General features: G+C 38.9%; 1 protein-coding gene across 50 annotated transcripts in view; it reads right to left on the reverse strand.

The window, feature by feature from the left end:
* Positions 1–771: 771 nt before the first annotated feature.
* clasp2 (cytoplasmic linker associated protein 2) overlaps positions 772–22,389 on the reverse strand; it is a 43,254-nt gene continuing 21,636 nt past the window's right edge. For 3 of the 50 annotated variants that reach the window (XM_083523980.1, XM_083524007.1, XM_083524005.1), the window contains 32 exons: positions 20,588–20,733; positions 20,180–20,315; positions 19,774–19,844; positions 19,624–19,683; positions 19,474–19,551; positions 19,226–19,393; positions 18,572–18,612; positions 18,292–18,453; positions 18,016–18,036; positions 16,890–16,994; positions 15,731–15,757; positions 15,127–15,153; positions 13,380–13,547; positions 13,027–13,068; positions 12,300–12,407; positions 11,149–11,211; positions 10,343–10,449; positions 10,200–10,223; positions 9,822–10,066; positions 9,494–9,557; positions 7,397–7,560; positions 7,229–7,307; positions 5,835–5,978; positions 5,488–5,631; positions 5,006–5,112; positions 4,755–4,902; positions 4,243–4,447; positions 3,505–3,698; positions 3,282–3,410; positions 2,495–2,701; positions 2,173–2,289; positions 772–1,969 (listed from right to left, as the gene is read on the reverse strand). In XM_083523980.1, the coding sequence (XP_083380106.1) occupies positions 1,880–1,969; positions 2,173–2,289; positions 2,495–2,701; positions 3,282–3,410; positions 3,505–3,698; positions 4,243–4,447; positions 4,755–4,902; positions 5,006–5,112; positions 5,488–5,631; positions 5,835–5,978; positions 7,229–7,307; positions 7,397–7,560; positions 9,494–9,557; positions 9,822–10,066; positions 10,200–10,223; positions 10,343–10,449; positions 11,149–11,211; positions 12,300–12,407; positions 13,027–13,068; positions 13,380–13,547; positions 15,127–15,153; positions 15,731–15,757; positions 16,890–16,994; positions 18,016–18,036; positions 18,292–18,453; positions 18,572–18,612; positions 19,226–19,393; positions 19,474–19,551; positions 19,624–19,683; positions 19,774–19,844; positions 20,180–20,315; positions 20,588–20,733 (3,591 nt within the window). In that variant the 3' untranslated portion in view covers positions 772–1,879. Of the gene's footprint in view, positions 1,970–2,172; positions 2,290–2,494; positions 2,702–3,281; positions 3,411–3,504; positions 3,699–4,242; positions 4,448–4,754; positions 4,903–5,005; positions 5,113–5,487; positions 5,632–5,834; positions 5,979–7,228; positions 7,308–7,396; positions 7,561–8,702; positions 8,760–9,493; positions 9,558–9,821; positions 10,070–10,199; positions 10,224–10,342; positions 10,450–11,148; positions 11,212–12,299; positions 12,408–13,026; positions 13,069–13,379; positions 13,548–15,126; positions 15,154–15,730; positions 15,758–16,889; positions 16,995–18,015; positions 18,037–18,291; positions 18,454–18,571; positions 18,613–19,225; positions 19,394–19,473; positions 19,552–19,623; positions 19,684–19,773; positions 19,845–20,179; positions 20,316–20,587; positions 20,734–22,389 lie in introns of all 50 variants that reach the window. The other 47 variants (XM_083523969.1, XM_083524006.1, XM_083524004.1 and 44 more) reach the window with 42 other exon arrangements.

The raw sequence follows: 22,389 nt of genomic DNA on the forward strand, positions 1-22,389 counted from the left end.
CCTTTATCCCTCTTGTTATACTGATATAAATGTTACTTTTCTGCAGCTACTACAATGATTAAAATGATTAGTTTTACAATTACTTTATATATTACTATATTTGTATTTGTAAATATTGTTACTTTGCAGTTGCCACACTGAATCATATAAGGTATGGTGCATCTCTTTGTGACCTAACTGTACTCTTTTGTACAGACAAATGTACATATTTTCCCATTTCTGTACCTCTACTTTTTTTTTTAGTACAGAGCTTAAACATCCTCAACCAATCTGTTGTATTTACCTGCAAAACACACAGAAATGCTTGGTCCATATGTTGGATGGATTCAGTAGTCACTACATTTATATGTGATAATTATGTGAATAACTTCTGAACAAAACACTCACACTAGGATGTTACTTCAGCATGAACAGCCGAGAATTAGTATCCCAATCATTACAGCTCAGACCCCATCCTCAGATTAAGACCTTTAACAATATATATAACAGATTGGTGCTATGAAACTATTATTTACTATTCAATTGGACACTCAAACCTCAATTATTCAGCCTTGTGCTTTGATTGTATCCTGTTTCAACTGTAAATAAATGAAACGGAACGAAAAGTTTTTTAAAAAAATTTTTTGTTGCCAAATGAATAAAATCTAAAATGAGGTTGTGAATCTGTACGTGTATAAAAGAAGACATTAATATGGTCACAAAGGTAAGCATTTTTTAGTAATACACACAGAACAAAGAGCAATTTGGCACACAAAAATAAAGGTAAAACACTTTACTCATGTCTGTACATTTTTTATTTTTCATTTTATTGTTAGCATAGCTTTAGAAATGCAGTGGGGAAACCAGAGGAAACAATTTCCTCACAGGGGAGAAAGAGAAACTACAGAAAGGAGAAAGAGACACATCAGATTTTCCATTTGAATGCATAAATACATTTCTACAAATTTCCCATTGGAGAAGAAATGACACTATGCTACTAAAAAGAATCTACACGCCCTCCAGATAACACAAGACTTCCTTGAATACTCCTTTTTGTGTTATATAGATACATATTGCCTATGTACTCAAATGACATCTAGCGTCACAGTCCAACTGCGACACAAACCTTGCATGTGTGAGTGAGTGAGTGAGTCCCTGGACCTGGTCCATCCTACAGGTGACCAGATAAAAGGGTTGGTTTTAAACATGACATGCAGATAGCCAAGCAAAGTATGCCATATAATAGAGCAAGCTGAACCAACCATTCAATGTTATGAAGTGATACGACCATTAATAATCCATTTAAGAGCTGTAAGCACAGAAATGTCTACTCAGATTCTGTTGCTCAGAGTTTGGAGTTGCATCTTGCGAACCCGAGTCTTTCACAAAAGCTCAGTGATCGTAATGTATGTTTTTGAAATTGCAGAGTGACACCTAAAGCCTCCACTCTCTCCTTTTTCTCTCACTGCTGGGATTTTAATAGGTAAGTAAACTTACTGTCACACACACACACACACACACACACACACACACACACACACACACACACACACACACACACACACACACACACACACACACACACACACACACACACACACACACACACACACACACACACACACACGCTCTCTTTCTTGCACAATTCAGCACCACAATGAGTTGTACTCACACAAAAATAACAACATGGTTTAACAGGAAGTGTAGGAATCTGATCCTGGCTTCAGACTGCAGCTGGATGGTGGAGAAAAGGCAAAGGAAAGTGTCCAGCAATGCAAGTCCATACTTGTGTGTGCATGTGTGTATCTGTAAGCCTGTGTAAGTTTATAGCAGTCTGAGTGTTTGTATACATGTTAAAAAGCCTGCCAGGGCTCCTGCCCTCAAACACCTGCGGGTTCAGCTACAGGCCTTGACCTCCCACATCCGATGACTGGTCACTTCCGCTGGAGCCGCTCTGAGCACGCTTTATATACAGATTCAACAACTTTAGCTGCAAAGACAGAGGGTTCATAAAGATATTTTCAGTTTTCATTCAAACCTAGTTTAGTGTTAGATTATAGTGTGGGTTTATTTATTTATTTTTTATTTTATGATGAAATTTACATTCTGGATGATTTTTGTTCTGTAATTGGTTCAGTACCAGTGCTAAACATTGATGTTAGAGAGTGAAAGAGTTGTATGTTACCAGCTTACCTTGCTGCCAGACAGTTGGCTGAGGAAAGGTTTTAGATCCTCCCCGATGATGGCATAGATGGCAACAAGGCAGAATACGCAAGCCTTCCGTACACTGCTCTCAGAGTTATCATAACCCTACATAGCACAGTAAAAGAACTATTACAACCAAAATTAATTGAACAAGCAGGGAAAACCATGAAATCTTTGATTAAGTTGTGCACTTAAATACAGGACATAAAAACCCATTTTGATTAACAGTGTATTGGGTGATTTGAATGTCATGCTTTACCACCTGTAAAAGAAAAACATCCTGCTGTGAGTGTTTTAAAGGAGTTCTTACCTGAATGAGTCCAGGGACAATCTCCGGGAGCATCTGGACCAGACCCTCCTTGGGCAGTCGCTCAATTACTTTGGTGAGCATCTTGATGGCAGCAAGATTGATGGGATAGTCTGCAGACTGAATGATGGGGCATAGCACCTTAATGCACTGCTCGGGGCTGATAGAACTGGCCAACATGGCTGCTGATTCTTCTGCTGCCCGGACCACCTACAGACATGCATGCACAAAAGAACACACAGGCACATGGTATAAACAGAATTAAAAAAAAGAAGTAAACATGGTGTGTCCTGCTGGCCAGAAATATATATCTTCTCTGGTTATTTTCATTGGTCATTCATGTTTTCTATTATTCATGACGTCTGTTTGGGCAGGGAAGTTCACGTTCTACCTTTTGCTAAATAGTGCCAATACACCCATAACACACAACTGCTTGTATGTATATGTGTGTGTTTCTTTTGCAGTGCTTTTTTACATTTATATGTAAACTCAAAATACCTTGCATGTTCACTAAACATTGACGCAGTCACACCTGGTGAGATTTGGAAACATGGACATGAAAATATGCTCATCTTTATTTTCACTGTAAACTAGAAAATGCAGCTCTGCACATCTGCAGGCTGTTATGTAAACCTCCCCTTTCTTACCCACTTTTTTTTTATTGTTACAAATACAAAAACGCGGTTAAAAAAAAAAAAAAAAAAAGTTGTTGAATACAAATAGTTGAAAACATAATACATAGGAATACCTAAAAAATCTACATGATATGTGGTGCTTTTGGAGGTCTGACCTCTTTGTGTGGGTCCTTGTGTGCCTCCAAGGTCTTCATAATGGTGAGCTCTGCGTAGTTTTTAAAGCGCCATGGCTGCCGGTTTAAAATCTCCTTTAGCACCCGCAGTGCCAGTGCACGAATCACATGCTGTAGAAAAAGCAGTCATCACAAACATAACTCAACTTTACTTTTGTGCTGGTATTAATATAAAACTGTGTGTATATATATCCTCTGTGCATACCTCTCCATCTCCCAGGGTTTCCAGCAGCAGGAGGAGAATGGTTTTGAAATGTTCGTCCCAGACATGCAACTGTGTTTCCCTGATCAACCGCATGAGTTCACAGAGAGCTGCCTTCCTCTCCTCTACCCGCTCACTGTGATTGGACAACTCCTTTAACAGCTCAGCCACCATCTCTGACTGGTCCACACTGCTATCTGTTGGCATCATTGTGCAAGAATCAGAGTGCTTGCTAAATTTAGCAAAAAAACACATTGAGAAACTTGTGGCTATGTGACAGGAAACGGCAAAATGCATGAAATGTGTACGTTTATAAAAGTACAGCACACGACTAAGCTCAACTTCAAGTGAGAGTGAATTTCATTTATCCATAATCAAGTTGGTTAAAAGATTTTAACATTTTGTAAAAAAAAAAAAACAACAAAAAAAACCAACAAAATTTTTTTTACTCCATGCAACTCACACTTAGCATAGGCAGCATTAAATCTTACCTACTTAAGCGCATGGTGACGACCAAGTACATAAATGAGAGCTTGACAACCAGTATACCATAAAGGTTTAAGCCTATTGCTGCACCAGAAACTCAGTTTCAACAGTAACAAACGATATACATAATACAGAAACACAGCTTTTGACTTTCAGCAGGGGTAGAAGTTTACTCCTGCCAACTGTGGAGTCACGTGCTGCAGTCCGGTGAAACCTAGAAATACAATACAAAACACACAATCTGGATTGTCTCACCATCCGTAAGGCCCTCGCTGTCTTGGTCCAGTGCATCTTTCAGACTCTTACTAAAGGGAGAGGAGCCGAAGGAAGAGTCTGAGTAACTACCTGGCTGAAAATCCTTGCTGGGGCGGGGACTAGAGGAGAGGAGGGGCATGGTGTTCAGCAGAGAAGTTTTGTTATCCAGTGCTGTCCGGCCAGTTTCCACAGTGTCAGCACCACCCTATACAGACACGCAAAATGATTATTTCAACCTAATTACTTATCTACCATATGCATATTAACCACAGAGAATTTTGCAGATTTTATACAATCTTTTCTGTCTAATCCTTGTTTTGTATTATGTTTGTAATTGAACTTCACAACTGTCTAAAAACTTCTATTATGACCAAGTTCGATAAAATAGGGTTTTTTTTCCCCTTCATTGGTGTTTATTTCTTTATGGAAAATATATTGAATTCTTGGTAATCACACTTCACTGCAAATATGGTATATAAAAAATGCTGATGTTTCATTATTACTTCTATTACCTCTTCTCCATCTCCCTCCCTTTTGCGAGGTGGCTCACTGATGTCCTCTTGGCTCCTAACACTAAGGTTCTGGATGGCTTGGCTAACACCACGCAAAGAGCTGTAGATCTCCTCAGAGTTCATATTCTCCGTATCGTAATCAAATGCACTGGACAAACGGAAGAACGATATAATCAGTGATTTTTACATCTTACATAAGATTATGCAAGGTGTGCATTATAAGGGGATGTGTGTGAGTGGGTCAGTGGTACTTAGGGGAAGGTGTGTTCTGTGACGTGTTGGTAGGGGATGTTAGAGGACTAGCCCAGCTAGCTGGTGACCTTGGTGTGTGTCGTGTCAGGGGGCTCCCCACTGGAGCCTGAAAGAAAAATAAACAACGTTTAGGATTCGAACATTATAGTTAAAAAGGCATCTTGCACTATGTACAAAAAGTTACTAAAGTACAAAAAATTTATAAATTACTATTTACATCTATAAGTGATATATAAGTATAGTAAGTCAGTGTAAACTGATCAAATTAGTCTCTACCAGGATGACACAGCCCTCATAGACAGGGCACAAGAACTCACCAAAGTTAATTAAAAAGTGTTTATTAAAACAGTGCAAATTATAGCCTCATTTAATTAATAATGATTTTTCTTATTAATCGTTGTGCTACATGCATATTACTGTTGCTCTGAAAGAGAACATCTACAATGCAAAGAGTTAATGCATGGGATAGTGGGCATCTTACTGGTGCTACACCGCCAGTGTTACGCAGGTGGTTCTGAAGGAGTTTGGTAGCTCCGTCTTGGAACGTTTTAGGAAGTGCACCAAGAAGCATGGTGAACTCTGGCGTATTCAACTGGAACAGCGAAATCAGCACAGACTGGGCTGCCTGGACCCAAGAAATACACTCCAAGAATTCACAAACACATTTCCCACAATAGAACACTCTTTAAACAACCAAAAATAGAGTATCTAACCATTTAACTAACCATGCTTAATATAATAAATCAACCTGGCCTACATTGTGCAAACTGAATTGGTTTAATATAGATAAAAAGCTAAAAAAAAAAGTGTTTAAACACTTTCCCATACCTTCCTGACATCAGAGCTCTTGGGTTCTGTGGTCCATGTTATGATGCGGGACACTGCAAGTCTGGTCTCGCTGGAGTTCACAAAGTCCTGTGGCTCCATTTGAAGCGTAAGGGTCTCTATATACTTCAAAATGGCCACCTTTACCTGGAAGTATCAGCCACACATTACTACTAATCTGAAGCACCATCAACATTTGCATTACAAACATCACAATGAGTTGTATATGGCTATTGCAGAATACAAATACAGAAATATAAATTATTTCTCTTGGAATTATTCTCAACTAATGAATGTGCAGTTGCATTAAACGAGCATCATTTCAACTCCTAGGCATACAACAATCTTGTTATTAAGCAACTTCCTAAAACAAAACATCCCTCATGCACATGCACACACATTCAGGCACACACGCACATGGGCATCACAAGAAAAGAAGGAAAAACAAACAGAAATAGTCACAAATAGAGGTGCGAAAGAAAGGGCGGGTTTTGGGGAACAGTGTGTGAAATAAATATGCACTAATCCTCATCTCGTTCTCTCCTGTGCATCAGGAGCATGGTATCCATTATCCATTAAAACAAACAGAAGATGGAGATCCTCTGAGTGAAGCAAAACTAAAGCACTTAACAAATCATTTGTGGGATTATAGCAATGATCTCCATCAAAGACTCAATTAAGTAAGTTTCGGAAACTCGCAAAGGCTCCACTTCAATTAGATTAGCAACTCTGATCAACTTAGGAACAAATTTAACAGCTTTGAGGTTGATGGGGGGGGCTTGGGGGATGTGTTACCCTGTTAGGAGCCAGTGAGCTATAGGATTGCTTCCCGAGTCTCACTGACCTGAAGAGCTTCGTTCCACACTTGGATATGATCCTGTAGTGTGCAAGCGTGTCGCCGCTTTCTGACGGGAAGCAATTCTATAGCCCTGCCCCCGTATTGGCAACATCGCCTTTTCCCCGGCTTCAGAAAGAGAGAGGAAAGCATATCAATGACGAAAAGACCAATACAGAAGGGGAGAGACGTGGAAGGAAAAGCTATGAGGAGTGGGATAAGGAGATAAGTGCCAGTAAGGAAAAAGCCAAGATGCAGAAGGAAGGCTGAAGGAAAGAAGGGGGCACATAAAGGAGTGGGGCAAATGGTATAGTGATGTAGTAAATGTGTGTGAGGGAAATGAAACTGGGGTGTAATCTTTTGTCAAGCAGTGACCTTTTAGTTGGCATTAGAGTTGATGAAAGTTACATCCACCTCATAGAGCTCATACAAGTGGCCAGAAAAACCTGACAAACACCTGAACCGAAGCCATCTAAAATAATATATGGCATTTAAAGTAGGCATGACTCAGAACATAACCAAGCCATGATGACGCACAGCCGCACCCAGAAGCAGCAATTACCTTTAAGTTGGGTGTCTGCGTCTGGTCTACGGTGAATCTCATGAGAATTGTAAACTGCAGATCATTAGGAAAAGACTCCCTAGAGAAACAGAGGTTTACTGTTACATGAGAAATGTTACTTCTGGAAATGTTTCAAAATGTAAAAGTAGAAATGCTTATTTTAAAAACCTTGTGACATCAAGGGCTTTCTGCACTTTGGACTGTACAGAGCCGAGAAGGTCCGCGCCCATCTTTTTCAGGAGCTGTGTAAGCAGCACAAACAGCCAGTCCTGCAGATCTGCCTTATGAACCATTATGAAGTCCACCAGTGTCTCCAAGAACATGCTGAACACCTACAAAACACACATGCACATGAACTCAATGAGCTTTAGCCGAAAAATGGCCTTTCACTATGGTCAAAAATGTATGGCTTATAGGGATGCCTAGACATGATCAGGATACACTGTATTCAGTCATATTGTGACATCTTTGAATAACGCACAAAAGCGTCATGTGCATGGGTTCATAACTCACGATTTAAAGCCAAAGCTAGTAATCTTCTGAATTTTCCAAAATTTCGCAACAGAAGCTTGTAGAGAGCCTCGGTTACTCAAATTAAGTTTATAATTATCATTAATAAATTGGAATCAATGCATCCCCGTTAGCCAGTGTAAATCCTAGAGTTTTTTTTAGTAAACTAGTTTAAAATTTTTATCAATAGTTCAAATTATTATTATTATTTTTTAGATAAAAATGTAATCAGTAGTTTTAGAAGTTTTGTACTATTAGTTATCAAGAGAAACATGCCAGTGCTCAGCACAATCACCAATTGTTTGTCACAAAAATAAAAGCATTTTAAAAGGCAAAAGACATTTATGACATATTTCTGATTTCTTTTGTTAAACATCCCTCCAAATATCAACACACTCTCTTACTGATTAGTGTATTAGTTTTACCATTAGCACTGAAACCCAAAAACATTTTCAAATCAGTTAAGATTATAATTCTACCAAGTAGGCACCACATTCATTAGAAAAGCAGCCACAAGCACACACAAATTTAAGCAGGCTTAGATATGATTGGCCATTGAAAAAAAATCTTCTGAACTTACTCTCTACAGTTCCACCCCAGGCAAAGGCATGAAGAGAAAGAAAAAAACAACAACAAACAAATCTAGTGAGTTTCCTTTTACACAACTTTGTATGCATTAATGAATGATTTCTGGAAGAAAGAAAATTGTCTTTTGGTCTTTTGGTCTTTTGAATGAACAATTATGAAATCAACCAGCAATTCAAGTGCTTTTCCCTGCAAAATAAAGAATCTGAATAAGGAAGAAGTTAGAATAGAAGAAAAAGAATGTGGAAGAGATGAAAGGAAAGGGTAGAAGTATTTGTGCCAGAGGATTTTGTACTCCAAGCACATTATAGGAAGGGGGCTCCAGTTTTCCAGACCCCTGAAGTTCAGGCATGTGAATGTAGATGAATGTGTATTGTACCTTAAAGGAGGCGGAACTGATACCGGATTCTGCCGTGCCGAAGCCTCTGGACTCACGCTGCAAATCAAAAAAAGTGTTGGACCCGAAGGCCATCAATCAGACTTTCAGAGCTTGGGCAATGGCCCAGCCACCGAGAGCAAGGACAGAGTCCAAACAAGCTCAAAAAAATCTCCACAGTTTGGAGGTGAGTAAGAAACCAACTCAAACGCCAAATAAGTGATCGAGCGTGTTAGTCTTTTCAATTGTGTCCGTGTGTATGGCGGTATATTTTGTCTTCAGACTTAAAATATTACAGTAAAACCACTGCGCGTGGGCCAAAATCCTTCAAAGAACTTCAAGAATAAGGTGCAGGGACTCGTAACGGTTTCCTTTTTAAATCCTTACTTTAATTCTCGATTCGCTTGTCTACCTAGACATTAGGTTTTGATGCTATGGAAATAGTTCAGTTACGACTTAATTGTGTGCAAGCATGCGAAGAAAAACAGATCCTGTCTGAATAGGTAGCAAGTTGCAGTGAAGGAGTAAAGCGAGCGTTCTAACTTGTCATGAGCAGCGGAAAAATCCACCCAGACCCTACAAACCATGCAGTTAGCCAGTGGCCTCACCACGAGAATTAGTGTTCAGAGCGCATGCCTCTGTCCAGAGTGCTGTTGCGTATGTACTTGTGTATGTCAGAGTTAAAGGCTGTAGGTGAGGCAGAATCCGATATTTTATTCGAACTGGTTTCATGCATGGGTATGTGTGTGCGTGGGGGTAAAAGCGCCAAGCTAGAAGAGGCGTGCCGGCGGTACCTTGCTGTGTGGGTCAGCAAACATCCTGGTAAATATCTCACACAACCTCTTAAGTTCAACCCGGCTGTGAAAAATCAAAAAGAATTCATGTTAAAATTTGAAGGATCTCACAAATGGCAAATGACTTGTGTTGTTTGGACCCATGTTGCATACACATACACAGGCATACACAGAGGCATACACACAAAAAAAAAAAACTAGAACACTCTCCCAATTCATAAATTTCAACTTTGTTGCATCCCACTAAACAGGGTCGTGGAAATGGGGCTGAGGAACTAATTCAATTCAAACAATCTTCGAGTGTAGTGTCTAGGTATATGTGCAGTACCTGAGAGCACGCTGGCTCTTCAACATTGACTGTAATCCGATCAGACCCTCCTTCCTCTCAGACCAATTGGCTGAGGCACAGCGGTTAAGCACTTCGGCCACATCTTCGGCCTGACGCATATACGTAGGAATACTGCCGTTGCGTGAACTGTATGAACGTTCCGAGCATGCACTCGATGCATCACTGTTGGCGTCATCATCAGAATACATGCCGTAGGTCTCATACCTCCGCCGGGCTGGTTTCTTCTGCTTAGAAAGATAGAAAATAAATAATGTGTAGTAGCGTTTTGGAAAGACTTGTGTTGAAGACTTGGAGTTAAACAGCCAGTGACCTTTACAGTGATATGCAACAGATTGGAAAGCAGGCTGAAAGACTGACCTTGCTCCGCATATCCCCTAACAGCTGGCAGCGTTAACAGAATCAGTTGTTATATGATGGTTAGCAAAAAGTTAAGCACAGAATCATAAAAAAAGGGTGAGTACAAAAATCATGTCCATTTGTGTAAATGTATGCGTGTATACCAGTGCATCAGCGAGGGCCTCCTCTACGTCCGACCCTGTATTTAACACTCTCATGGCACTGACAGAGGAAGAGAGACGACTGGACTGAGAGATCCCCAGACCTGAACCTAAAATCACACATGGCACTTGTTATAACAAGAAATACCATTACATATGAACACAGACATCACAGGAAGGAAAAAATAAACCAATTTCACAACATAAAACCAATTTCGACACATGGTTCCAGAAAAAAGTTCCACCAATGAAATACAAAAAAATAAATTAATAAGTAAGAACACACAACAATGAGGGTTAGAATGCAGGACAAATCACTGATAATGACCATTTAGAAAAATATGTTGGACTAATTAAATCTAATTGAACTGACAGCAAAAAGCTTCAAATGTAAAAAACAAAGATACTTCTTTGCTCTTTCTAAAGGTCCTTCGCTTTCTTCGAAGATCTGCCACATAAATGCAGTGTATAAAAATGGTTTAAAGAGAGTTCCGAGACCTGTTATCATCATATAACTTCAGACAGCAGAGGGCTGTAAAAATTCAAGTGCCCCTTTAACTCTTAAATTCACTGAAGATCAGAATTTGATCACTTGTGTTAGTTCCAACATTTGTGGCTGTTTGCTGAAGGAAATAGTCACAATTTTTGAGATGCAGAAACACATTTGTTATGGATGCTAAACATAAAGCATGCAATCCAATAGTGGCAGAACTGAAAAAAGCATGACTGGGATGAACAAACGAGCAAAACACGAATATATATATTTTGCTTTTAAATAAGGTCGGGGCAGGCTGTGGTTCATAGTTCACCTGCTGCCCCAAAGGCATCTGAGGCATGAAGAGCACCAGTAGAGCGAGAGTAGTGTCGTGACGCTGTAACACACACATACACACAACACGCATAACCAAATCAGTGTTAGCGCCCACCACAAAAACCCCAGGTGACTGAATCTTCACCAAACACCAACTTTGTGACCCACATTTTTAGACTCAAAGGTTAAAGTCCAGTTCTGCTTGTATGACCAGTTTCTCTATTCTACTCTACAGGACATTTTCACAGCGAGTGGACTGTCAGTCATCTTCACTTATGCGTCATTCCACAATTTTATAATGTTTAGATAACGGCACCAGCATATTCAGTCTTATAAAAATACATTTAAAGAGAAAAAAACGGCATATTATTTTAATTTCCAATACACACTTGACTTTCAGAGGAAAACAAATACAGCTACAGTTTGTTTGTATCCATGTTTTCTTTTGTGAATGATGGGCACAAACTAATTTCTCCATTTCGATGTCTGGACAAAAACTCACAAAAAGTTGTCACATATAATTTTATCCATGATAAAAAAAAAACAAAAAAACGACAGCATAAACACAGTTAAGATCATTAGAACACAATATTCTATATGTAGTCCAAATGGTTATTAATTTTATTAATAACCAATCAAATATACGCTTAACGCTCTGACAGTTGCCGGGATTTTTTTGTTTCTTTTTCCTCTAGTGGGACGTGCAAATAAACCAAATGCCTCGTCATGAAATCGAACAGTATGAACCAAAGGAAACATTGAAAAGCAACAAGCGATGGTAGCTTGCACAACCATGATCCCTCACCAACCCATACAAACCACATATGGGTTTATACTCAATGATAAGCACATTTCTTTCACTGTAACAAATCACCATTTTCAATTTCAGACACCAAACATCGTTTAACTTAATAGGCCATGAGTTCTTAATTTTAAAAAAGCACATGAAGTCAAGCAAGCAAAGTTCAAATGCTGGAAGCTACAATGGGGCCTTGAAAAGAGAAGTGTGCACATGCACAAAAGATATGACAATGCAATTAAATTTCTTGTTTGTAATTATTATTAAAAAAATAGACCCCTTCTCTACCCTGTAGGAGCCACAGCTATATACGAATGGTTCTGTTTGCAGTAATGGCTGTGGCTACTCACCAAGCGGTGTGAAGGAGCGCACAGGGCTGGTGTCTCTGCTGCTCTCTCGACTGGCCTCACGACTGCAGCCCTGACTCACACTAGGCCGTGGTATACGACTACCCCGCGCTGACCCACCCCAAGAACAGGGACAGAAATAAGAAGAGACATACAGGAATAGAAAAAACAGACAAATAGAGCCATAAATATTATGAAGAATAGTAAAAGGGACAAGGGAGGATAAGACAGAAAGAACAAGCTCCACAAAATAATAAATCGATGCGAAAGAGAAACGTTATAAAAAGACTGAATTTAAAACCTCAAGGAACCCCACAGAAATTATGTACATATTTACATTTAAATGGATATTAAAGAAAACATTAAATTATGTTTGTATATCCAAAACTTGTGTTAGCCATGCAGTCAATAAATCAGAAAAGGAAATATTGGAGAAACAAAGATTCTACAGAATAAAGGATAAGAAGTTATAAAGTTAAATAGATAAAGAGGATGATCTAAAACTGATCTGTATTTGATTCTTGTGAACTGTAAAGTTCAGCTTTTTACCTGCATCTACATTTCTGTGTGATTCAGCCATATGAATTAGCTCAGCAGGTTAATGCGAGAGCAAGTCCTGTCTCTCCAAGCACGCCAAAGCAGCACAAATACCACTAAACACCACTGCTGAGACAGACGGAGGGGCTTATCGTACTATGATGAATGAAGGAAAGAAGCACAGAAAGCATACCTCCTTTTGATCCATTGGAGATGTGGCTGACGTTTGAGGGCGCTTTGATCAAAAAAGCAGATTTTAAGATGGGTAAGAATATGATTTGGAGTAAGCTGCAACCCCTTAACCAACAGTAAATCCCAACAACAAATAGCAAGAAAAGGAGCAAAAACACTGATTCAGTTTGTAGGTGGCAAATCACAATCCCCTGACGCTGTAGGAGTACAAATTACACAAACAGCAGCCTGGATTAAATTTTTTTTATTGATTGCAATCAAAAATTCAAAAGAAGTGAATTCCAAAGTGAGTTGGTTTGTGGCACGACATGTGTACATACAGACAGAAAAAGATACAGAGAGTCTGGTGCTTACCCACGGACAGACGGGTGGGGCTTGAATCTCGGCTGCAGCCTTGACTGCGTGGAATTCTACTGCGGCGATGGGAACCCGGAGCAGCACTCACCCGCTGGGCGCCTGTACTGAGTGTGCTCAAAGCTGTGCTGGCCAACACACGACCCGGAGAGCCAGAGCGAGAGCCCGCTGAAGAGAGAAAAGACAGGAGTGTAACTTAAAACATTTCTACATCGAAGGAAAACTCCAGTATTTCAATCTAATCTCTATACACCATATATATATTTATTTTTCTTTCTTTCTTTCTTTCTTTCTTTCTTTCTTTCTTTCTTTCTTTCTTTCTTTCTTTCTTTCTTTCTCTCTTTCTCTCTCTCTCTCTCTCTCTCTCTCTCTCTCTCCACTCCCTGATCTATTTATTAGACGTGTTTTCTCAGTCAAGAGGCAACAGCACAATGGATATAATCATGCAAATGAAAGTTATGGGCTTTAGTTAATATTCACATCAAACCTCAGAATGGGGGAAAAATGTTTGGGTGCAGTTGTTTCAGTTTCTACATTTTACACATCGACCTCGATAGTTTGCGACTTTTTATTTGGGATCAAACTTGCAAAAAATCTGATGGTTCGCGAGTGGAAGGTCTTAGGAGACTGGAAAAAAGAACTTTGAACTGTCCGGTTCCAGTCATGATGTCCTCATAGGATCAAAATATCCTGTTTTTGGCTGAAAGAATAAAATTCTTCTTCTGCTGTAGCACATCAAACTCAAGGTTCATCACGTTGTGCATTCTGAGATGCTTTTCTGCTCACCATGTGTGTAAAAAGTGGTTATCGGAGACACTGTAAAACCATCATGAAAGCTAGAAATGGTCCAGACACTCTCCTTAAACTTCACTCACTATAAAAGTGCCTGCAGAATGTTCATTTTGTGTGCGATAACCCTGTGGTTTTTGTAATTGCAATTCTGACAATGACAGTCAAAGTCACAGAGATTACTTTTTTCCCATTCTGTTTTGTGATATAAACATTAAGTTTCTGGCCTGTAACTGTATAAATATATGAACAGTGCTGCTGCCACTAGATTGGGTGATTTTTTTGCATAGATTGATAATATGGACAATTAGTGTTTTATTTCTTTTCCTTGTGTATCTAAGTATTATTAGGCAGAGATTATGTTGAAAAAAAACACTGGAATATTCCTTTAGAATGTTCAATAACAGCATATGTAGAACAACCACACAATACTTGGACTAATAAACAGCACAAAAAGAGAAACTAACAGTCACAACAGAATTTGTTGAAAGTCAAAGTCTTCTATATCAGTATTTTCACGACTAGGATGGAGCTCACAAAACAAACATGCACGAACATATAAGAGAGAGAAACAAAAACAACAACTTTTTTATACAGTGTAAAACATAAAAAGTGAGATGGGCCAGTGCATAGCAGAAATGTTTTCTAATACTAATGAATCCACAAACATGGCCCAGCTCCTCCAGACTTTTCTCTGTGAAGCCAAACATATTTCCATCAGAAATTATTTCTATACAATCAGTTGTTAGAAGATTCAAGCTGATTTTTTTTTATCAAACACCACTAAGGCACCCAGAGCAAGCCAAGCAGAGAAGCTGTTCACTGTACGTGCAGCACCTAGTGTGAGGATGGAGAGTAAAGTCCATGTATCTCCATAAGTTATAAAGAGAGTGGATCCCACTGGTAGGTGTAAAGGGGCAGGTTTTGTGGAAGAGGTAAAATATGTGTAAATTCTTACCACCAACAGGTGTAGCAGACTGTGATCCTGAGCCAATAATGGGTTAAAATCATAGAGATTAAAAGAGCCATGAGGCCCATTATGTAGGAGGAGGAGAAGCACATTAAAACAATGCAATGCATTATGGGCTAATAACATGCAGGTAGCTTGACCAGTCCAATAAACACAGCTTATGAGTAAATAAAAACCCTAGAAATAAAAAGAGCAATGTCAGGAGTGCGCACAGATTCTGAAAGCTGCTGTACAGCTCTGCAGGAAGCTGGCATAAAAATAAATTAATAAATAAACCTATGATGATAAAAGATGATGAAATCCCTAACACACACTCGCCTACATGATTCTCTACTCCACTGGTTTATGATTCCCTTTAATACTAAATTCTTTAAAGCTTTCCTTTAAGTCAATGATGCCTCACACACACACATTAATGTGTGAGTTTGCTGGAGTGTGATTGGCTCTCAATTGTCCTGCAGGCAGAAATGGACTCACACCGACACACACCCAAGTGAATACCACACAGCATGCAGATACACACTCGCGCACACACTCACTCTCACTCACTCACACACATTAACACACTCGCCAACACGTCAGACGAGGGTACCTGGCGTGCAATCAGAATCGTCGGAACCTAGAGGCACAGAAACAGTTGGAAGGAGCCGTGTGTTACATCCTGAGAGCAGGATGAGTCCACAGACACACACACTGTGCTCTTGGACAGAGTGCGTATGCACGCTGGATGCACATATATGTTGTGTAAACTTGTGAGAATAGCTTTAAATGTTAAATACTTGAATGTAGACTGTGACCTTCATGTCTACAAGAAATAATCTAACGAAGTAAATGTTTTGCATTTTACATTTAATGGCATCGTATTGGTTGGTGCACTGGTATGAGTGTATCAGATTTGAGCAGTGTTGATGGGGTTTGGAAAACATGATCTAGCATCAAGCAAAATCTGGACTGAGATTTCAATGTTATTTTGCTATTTCAGTTAAGTGACAGAATCAAATGATGGATAAAGTGAATTTCTCAAAAAAATCCTACGCTTTCGCATGTACAGAGTTTTACAGTTTAAACAGAATCCTGGTGAGAATGATTTTCTGGTGTGGCCAGTGATCACCATTCTGAGATCATCTAAGAGAGAGGGTCTCTGTATGGTTCTAATCGAACTCAAAAACCAAATACTGCAAGTGACTGATCGAGTGTGTTTTTTGTAGAGGTTTGCTGAGAGTTGCTTAAAAGAACCAAAAAGGAGCACAAGGAGCAAAAGTGCTATGGGAAAGTTTTCTAGAGATTTAAAATGATAAACATATAAAAAGAAAAAAGTGTAAATACAATATAAAATACATTTTATTCAAAGTAGCAGTTATAACTCCTGTGCACAAGAGACAAGCACCAAAATACAACTGTAAATGTTTAAGGTAGACTTAAAAGTAAGGTGGATCTTTTAAGTGGCACGGAAATGTTTACAGTTTCTTAGAGACCCCCAGTTACACTGCTGACGCTTGTTACCAGCACAGCACCCACTACCATGTCAGCGCAACTGCTGTTGAACATTATCTGGTGGACATATGAGACTCTTTCCAGTGATAAATAGGGTGACAGAATAGCTGAAAAATTGCAACCCATATTCAGTAAGTAATCAGTAAAGTGTGCCTACGTGCTACATAGCATAAATAAGAGTACTGACAGCTACATGTAAAAGAGAAATCAAATGTGTGCACATGTTAATGCATGCATTCTTTTTATACAACACTTACGCTGAGACTGGGATACCATCTTTGTTCGGCTCCGGGCCCTTGAGTCCACCTGACTGCTGCTTAATCCTGATGGAGTTGACAACGGCTGCTTAGTACGCAGTCGGCCTGAAAATGCAGACACATTTACATTTTTGTTACAGCCTCTATAAATCACTCCTACATCACGCAACCTGCAATATGCATGTCTAAATATCAGCAATAAATATCGATCTTATTCATGTTATAATAATGTGATAAACGCTAAAATCTTGGGTGCCATAACCGTAATTACCTTGGGTCTAGTGCATGTCATAATGAGAGAAAAAATAAATAAATAGTTTGTGACGGTATTAAAAAGTGAAGTGCACGTGATAAATCACGGAAAAGGTCTCTAGCACTTCCATCAAAATGCTTTCAACAATACACTAAGAATTCCGAAATTGTTAATACTGGACACTAAAACAGCTGTAAAAAATTTTCATTTTGAGTCAGATTTCACCAACCAAATAAAACTGAATATTCACGATTAACTATGCAAAATAATGCAATTGATTCGTTATTAATATCAACAGTCAGTCTTTTGCTGGCAGTCGGAAAATCAAGGTTAGAGAAACAGGTTAACGAACAATTAGCAACAAGCTTGAGAGGACAGACTGCAGAAAGCATTAGGTTGATTAAAAGCAAAGATGAATGTAGGACTTCCAGATTAAGAAGCTGAATGTATTTCACAATCACAGTCTCAATTACAGTCTGAGGCTAAAGTCTGCAGTACCGTCCCTTTCCAGCAGGGTGCAGCAACATTGCAGAACAACAAGAAACACAAGGACAGGAAGATCATGGTACATGATATGAATTTGCACCAGAAAGCTGCCAGACTAATGTAACACACAGGTCTAACTAGAAACAATGTCTTCTGTTAGAAATAGTCGGTACCCATATGTGTGTTAACCTGCATGTGTATCTTGTAATCAGACTGTATATGGAGGTAGGAAAGATTTGCCCACCAAAACAGCAGGAGAACATGAGTCACATAGATGCCAAAAGTGTGAAACAGGAGAACATCACAAAGAGAGACACAAAAAAAAGAATGGAAGAACAGATAAGCTGAAGCAGATGGGTGGACAGGACATCTACGACATGATCTTACCATCCTTATCAGTGGCATCATCTTTAAGCCAGAGAAGAGAGAGGAGCACAGCAAACCAGTTAGAGAGACAAGACACACACACCCAACTTTGAAGACATCTGACATACTTCAGACTACTTAATACCCAGTAAGGGAGTAAACTGAAGAACATGTTCCCAGAGAGAGAAAGGACAGAAGTGTGAGTTTTTGAGGAAGCTGAAAAGCCATTTGAGCTTTTAAGTGTTCCAATTATGTGGTAAGTCCTAATAAGGGCTGTGAGTGGTTCTGAGCAGGTACCTAGTGAGGCATAAGTGCCTGGGGGTAAAGCCGTAGTGAGGCGGCCGGCTCCTGCCTGTCCACCGTGTCTGGCCTTAGCACTGGCTGCTGCATTTACATCCACATCACTCCGAGAACGCTGCAGAGAACTTGGTGAACCTGATGACTTAGAGCTGGCTGGAACTGTAACAAGCACACAAAAACATGCCTCTGTAAAACAATTACTTATAATTTACTCACAAACTGTATAAAAATAAAAGAATGAAACATGACAATTTGCATTCACACATACGCCGCTCACCTCTGCCTGGAGCAGCTGACCATTTAGAAGTCAACGGCCGACTAAAAAGACAAAACAAAACATCAGACGATACAGATCTTTTGCTACTGGTCAACAAAGGTGACATGCAAGAATTAAGTGGAATAGAAGAATCCCAGCAGTTTCCTTTTCCACAGGCCTGAAGTCTGATACCAATGACTTCAGGCACTTTATCTGGTTTCTGATTACAAATACCGACTAATAACATAGAACAATATAATATAAAACAGACAAACAAAATGTACGCCAATAGAAGAACCATAAGTGAAAGATGGTGCAAGACAATTAAAAATATTAGACAGTTTGTTACCAATCGTGGCAAAATGTTAATCCATACAATTATGTTCTCATACCACACCTTATATTCATCATTAGTTTAAAAAAAACATTTTAATTTCATTTCATCATCAGAAGGTACATTCTTTATGGTTTTTCTAATATCTTATTCAGCAGGCATTTATAGATGATATTTGCTGGTTGACCAAATGATTTCCCAAATAAAATAACTATATTAATTCAAGCAAATGTGAATGTGTTCTTGAGCACAAACTGCGCTCTCATTCTCCTCAAACTACTGGAAAAGTAATCCACAATTTCAAACAGTTCATCAACTAAAAAGTGTCCTGTTATACTTACTTGAGGCTCTCCTGCGAGCTGGAGGAGGAGCGATCAGACTGAGGGAGAGATGCCACACTGCCCGAGCTTTTTAGACATGACTGAAGCGTCTTCTGATAGGACGGTTCTAACGAGTTATACAGAGACTCTGCCTCTGTAGGGAAATGAGACCTCAGCCCCCAGTAGGCCCTGAGTGACAGATCGATATTTCTACATTAATCCAAACTCGGGAAATGTGGATCAATTACAGTCATTGAAGTTACCCATACTTTCTGGCCTCCACACGAGCCTCTGAGTCAGCATCTCTGATTCCCTTCTTTATGCTGTCCACCAAAACTGCTGCATGCCTGTGACAGAAAAAAGGAGCATAAAGAAGTGCTACATTATCTTAAAAAAAAAAGTGCTTTTTTTCTTCATACCTCTCAAGAGAGTGCGTCTGCCACTCCTGCAAAAGCAGATCCAGAAACTCATAACAGCGTCTAAAGGGGAAGAGAGTTAATAATGAGGTAATTGCACATAATTAATGTTTATCTCATGATTGGTTTTGAGTGGTGCTGTTGCTGTCTTACCTCCTTACAGCCACAGATTTTGAAGTGCAGCTTCCTGTGATGAGAGGAATCAGTCGTGGCACATGTGTGTGCTGCCAACAAAGCATAAAATCTGTCAAAATAAAGTCCTACAATTTCTAGGTTCTAAATAACCTGACAAGCTGAATTCTCTCTTCATATAGTGAAAAAGAGATGCTAATGAGGGAACAGCTGCCATGTTTCAAATAATTACATTTAACCATAAAACATTCTAAATGCATTTCATTCTCCAAAATATTTAAAACATTTCTGTGGTAAAAGATGCATAAAACATCTAAACGGGATGCACGATGGGCCATGTCATAAGAGCAGTGTTTAGTTCCTTACATATTAAATGGACTTACACACTTAAACACATTTACACTTATTAATGCTGAAGGTTCCTCACCCGTATAATGATTCGAATTGCAGCTGTGCCAGAGGTCGCCATTACTTTTGCACAGTTGGGGATAAGATTAAACAACACAGGAACGATGGCCTCTGCTCCATGGTCAAACTTATTCCCCAACAATGTGGACAGATGGCTATCGACACAAAAAAAAAATAAAATAAATAAATAAATAAATAAAATTACGCACAACAAAAAGTTGTGCTGAAACAAACATAGCCGACAAATCCGAATAAAAAAATACATTAGTGCAAATGAACTAATCTTTACAAGCATGCTTTTTCTAGTGCAGTACATTTAAACAATAATCATCTTCGACTTCCTTATGGTGCCCATTATTTCCAAACCCTTAATTACGTGAACAAATAAAACAGGATCCCAACAGGTTGAGAACACCTCACAACTCACGCCACAGTGATGCAGGCCTCCCGCACCACCTGCGAACGCAGGTCTTTAGCAGAAAGCTTAAACGCTCCGTCCAGCAGGCGTAGGTGCTGGTAAAAACAGTCATAGTTTTTTGCCCCTGCGACCAGCAGAGATCGAATCTTCTTCAACTGATATGAAGGAGAAAGTTCAGTTAAGACCAATCACAATCGACAAAATCAGAAACAGCAAATGTGAAAGTGTATTTGCAATGACTCAGCAGCCAACACAGTTATTTCAGACAGAACTACAGCCTTCTGGGAAATCTAAAACCCTGCTTAAAGTTTTCTCATGAAAACAATGCTGTATGGATTAAGTCCTCATGTCTAACCATTGTTCTGAATTTTGGAGAAAAACAAACCTACCAAACACCATAGATTACATAACCACTAAAGCAGCAGATTCAGTAATAGCCAAGAATGTTTCTAATCTTTAACATTCAAAAGAATAAGTGCAAAAAAGACCAACTCTTTCATAAACATGAATATGAAGATATGCATAATGAGTAATGGAGGAGCAGGAAGAAAACAGCTAGGGGTGAGAAAAAGATTCGGGCAAAAGAACATGACAAAGTTTTCAAAGTTTGGGATAATTTCAAGCTAAAACCTGAAGAAAACACGGTACAGTACGGTTACTGTTTTTAAAGTAATTTGAAATAGATTTTTATATTTTTATTTATATGCAGTGCGGTCAAAAAGTCCCTGGGTAGTGGCCGTGTAGAGCAGGTAGTGGAGCACATGTTTAAAGCTGGCGATAAATACACGGATTTAAAAATTATTAAGCAGCTTTTCCGTAGACAAAATTTAAAAAACACATCACGATACTGTGCGAGATTTAATAAATAAAGACATGAGTGAGAATAATAGAGTTAAATTAAACAAATATTTTTCTTTGATTTACTCTATGCGGCCAATGCTGAGGAACTTTTTGAACGCACTGTATTTGTATTTTGATGGCAATTAAATGCACTAAATTGATTTCGATATTCTTGTATGCACATTCAGCAAAAAAATTTTTTTTATTAATAATTCAATTTTCTAAAAAAGGAACAAATTACTTGTTCATTTTAAGAGACCGGTCTTATTTTCTCTGTCTTATTTAGTATTGCTCTTTAATAAAGAAAAAGAACTTCTAATCGGATTACTCGATTAATCAATGAAATAATCGTTAGAATACTCGATTACTAATATAATCGATAGCAGCAGTTTTTAACCTCTAGCTAAATGAATTACAGAAAGAAGAAAACTAATTCATTATAAATGAACAAATTCAAACCACTGGATTTTGGCAATTTATAAAAAAACAAGCTATGTCTGGGGTTCACAGAAATCAGTGAATGATGCAACAAATAAAGTAAAAGTGGTACGTTTGCTATATTGTAGAACTTAGTTAGCTACTTTCTCTACTGTACACTGTACAGACTGTTTATACCGGTCTAATAAAGGATTCTGATCACGATTCAAGCTGGATTTCTGCTAGATGTGCTCTGCCTGATCTGATCTTGTTACAATTGCAGTGTATATGCTAATTACAGGTGTGCATGGGAATTCAAATGCCTGGCTAGCATTTAGAGCGCCAGTACTCCAATGTTGAAATCATTATTTGGTCATTTGTTATGCTTTATGCTCACCTAAGTTCAGTTGAAAAACATTAGACATATAAAGAAGCACAACTGTGGTAAGAAATTAGCTTTAGAACGGAAAGGTGTTGGGAGCAGACGGTTTTTAATCCTCATGCACGCAGGAGCAAGTGGACAGATGTAAAGCATACAGCATAAGGATATGTTT

The sequence above is a fragment of the Silurus aristotelis genome (assembly GCF_946808225.1).
Source record: "Silurus aristotelis genome assembly, chromosome: 21".
NCBI lineage: Eukaryota > Metazoa > Chordata > Actinopteri > Siluriformes > Siluridae > Silurus > Silurus aristotelis.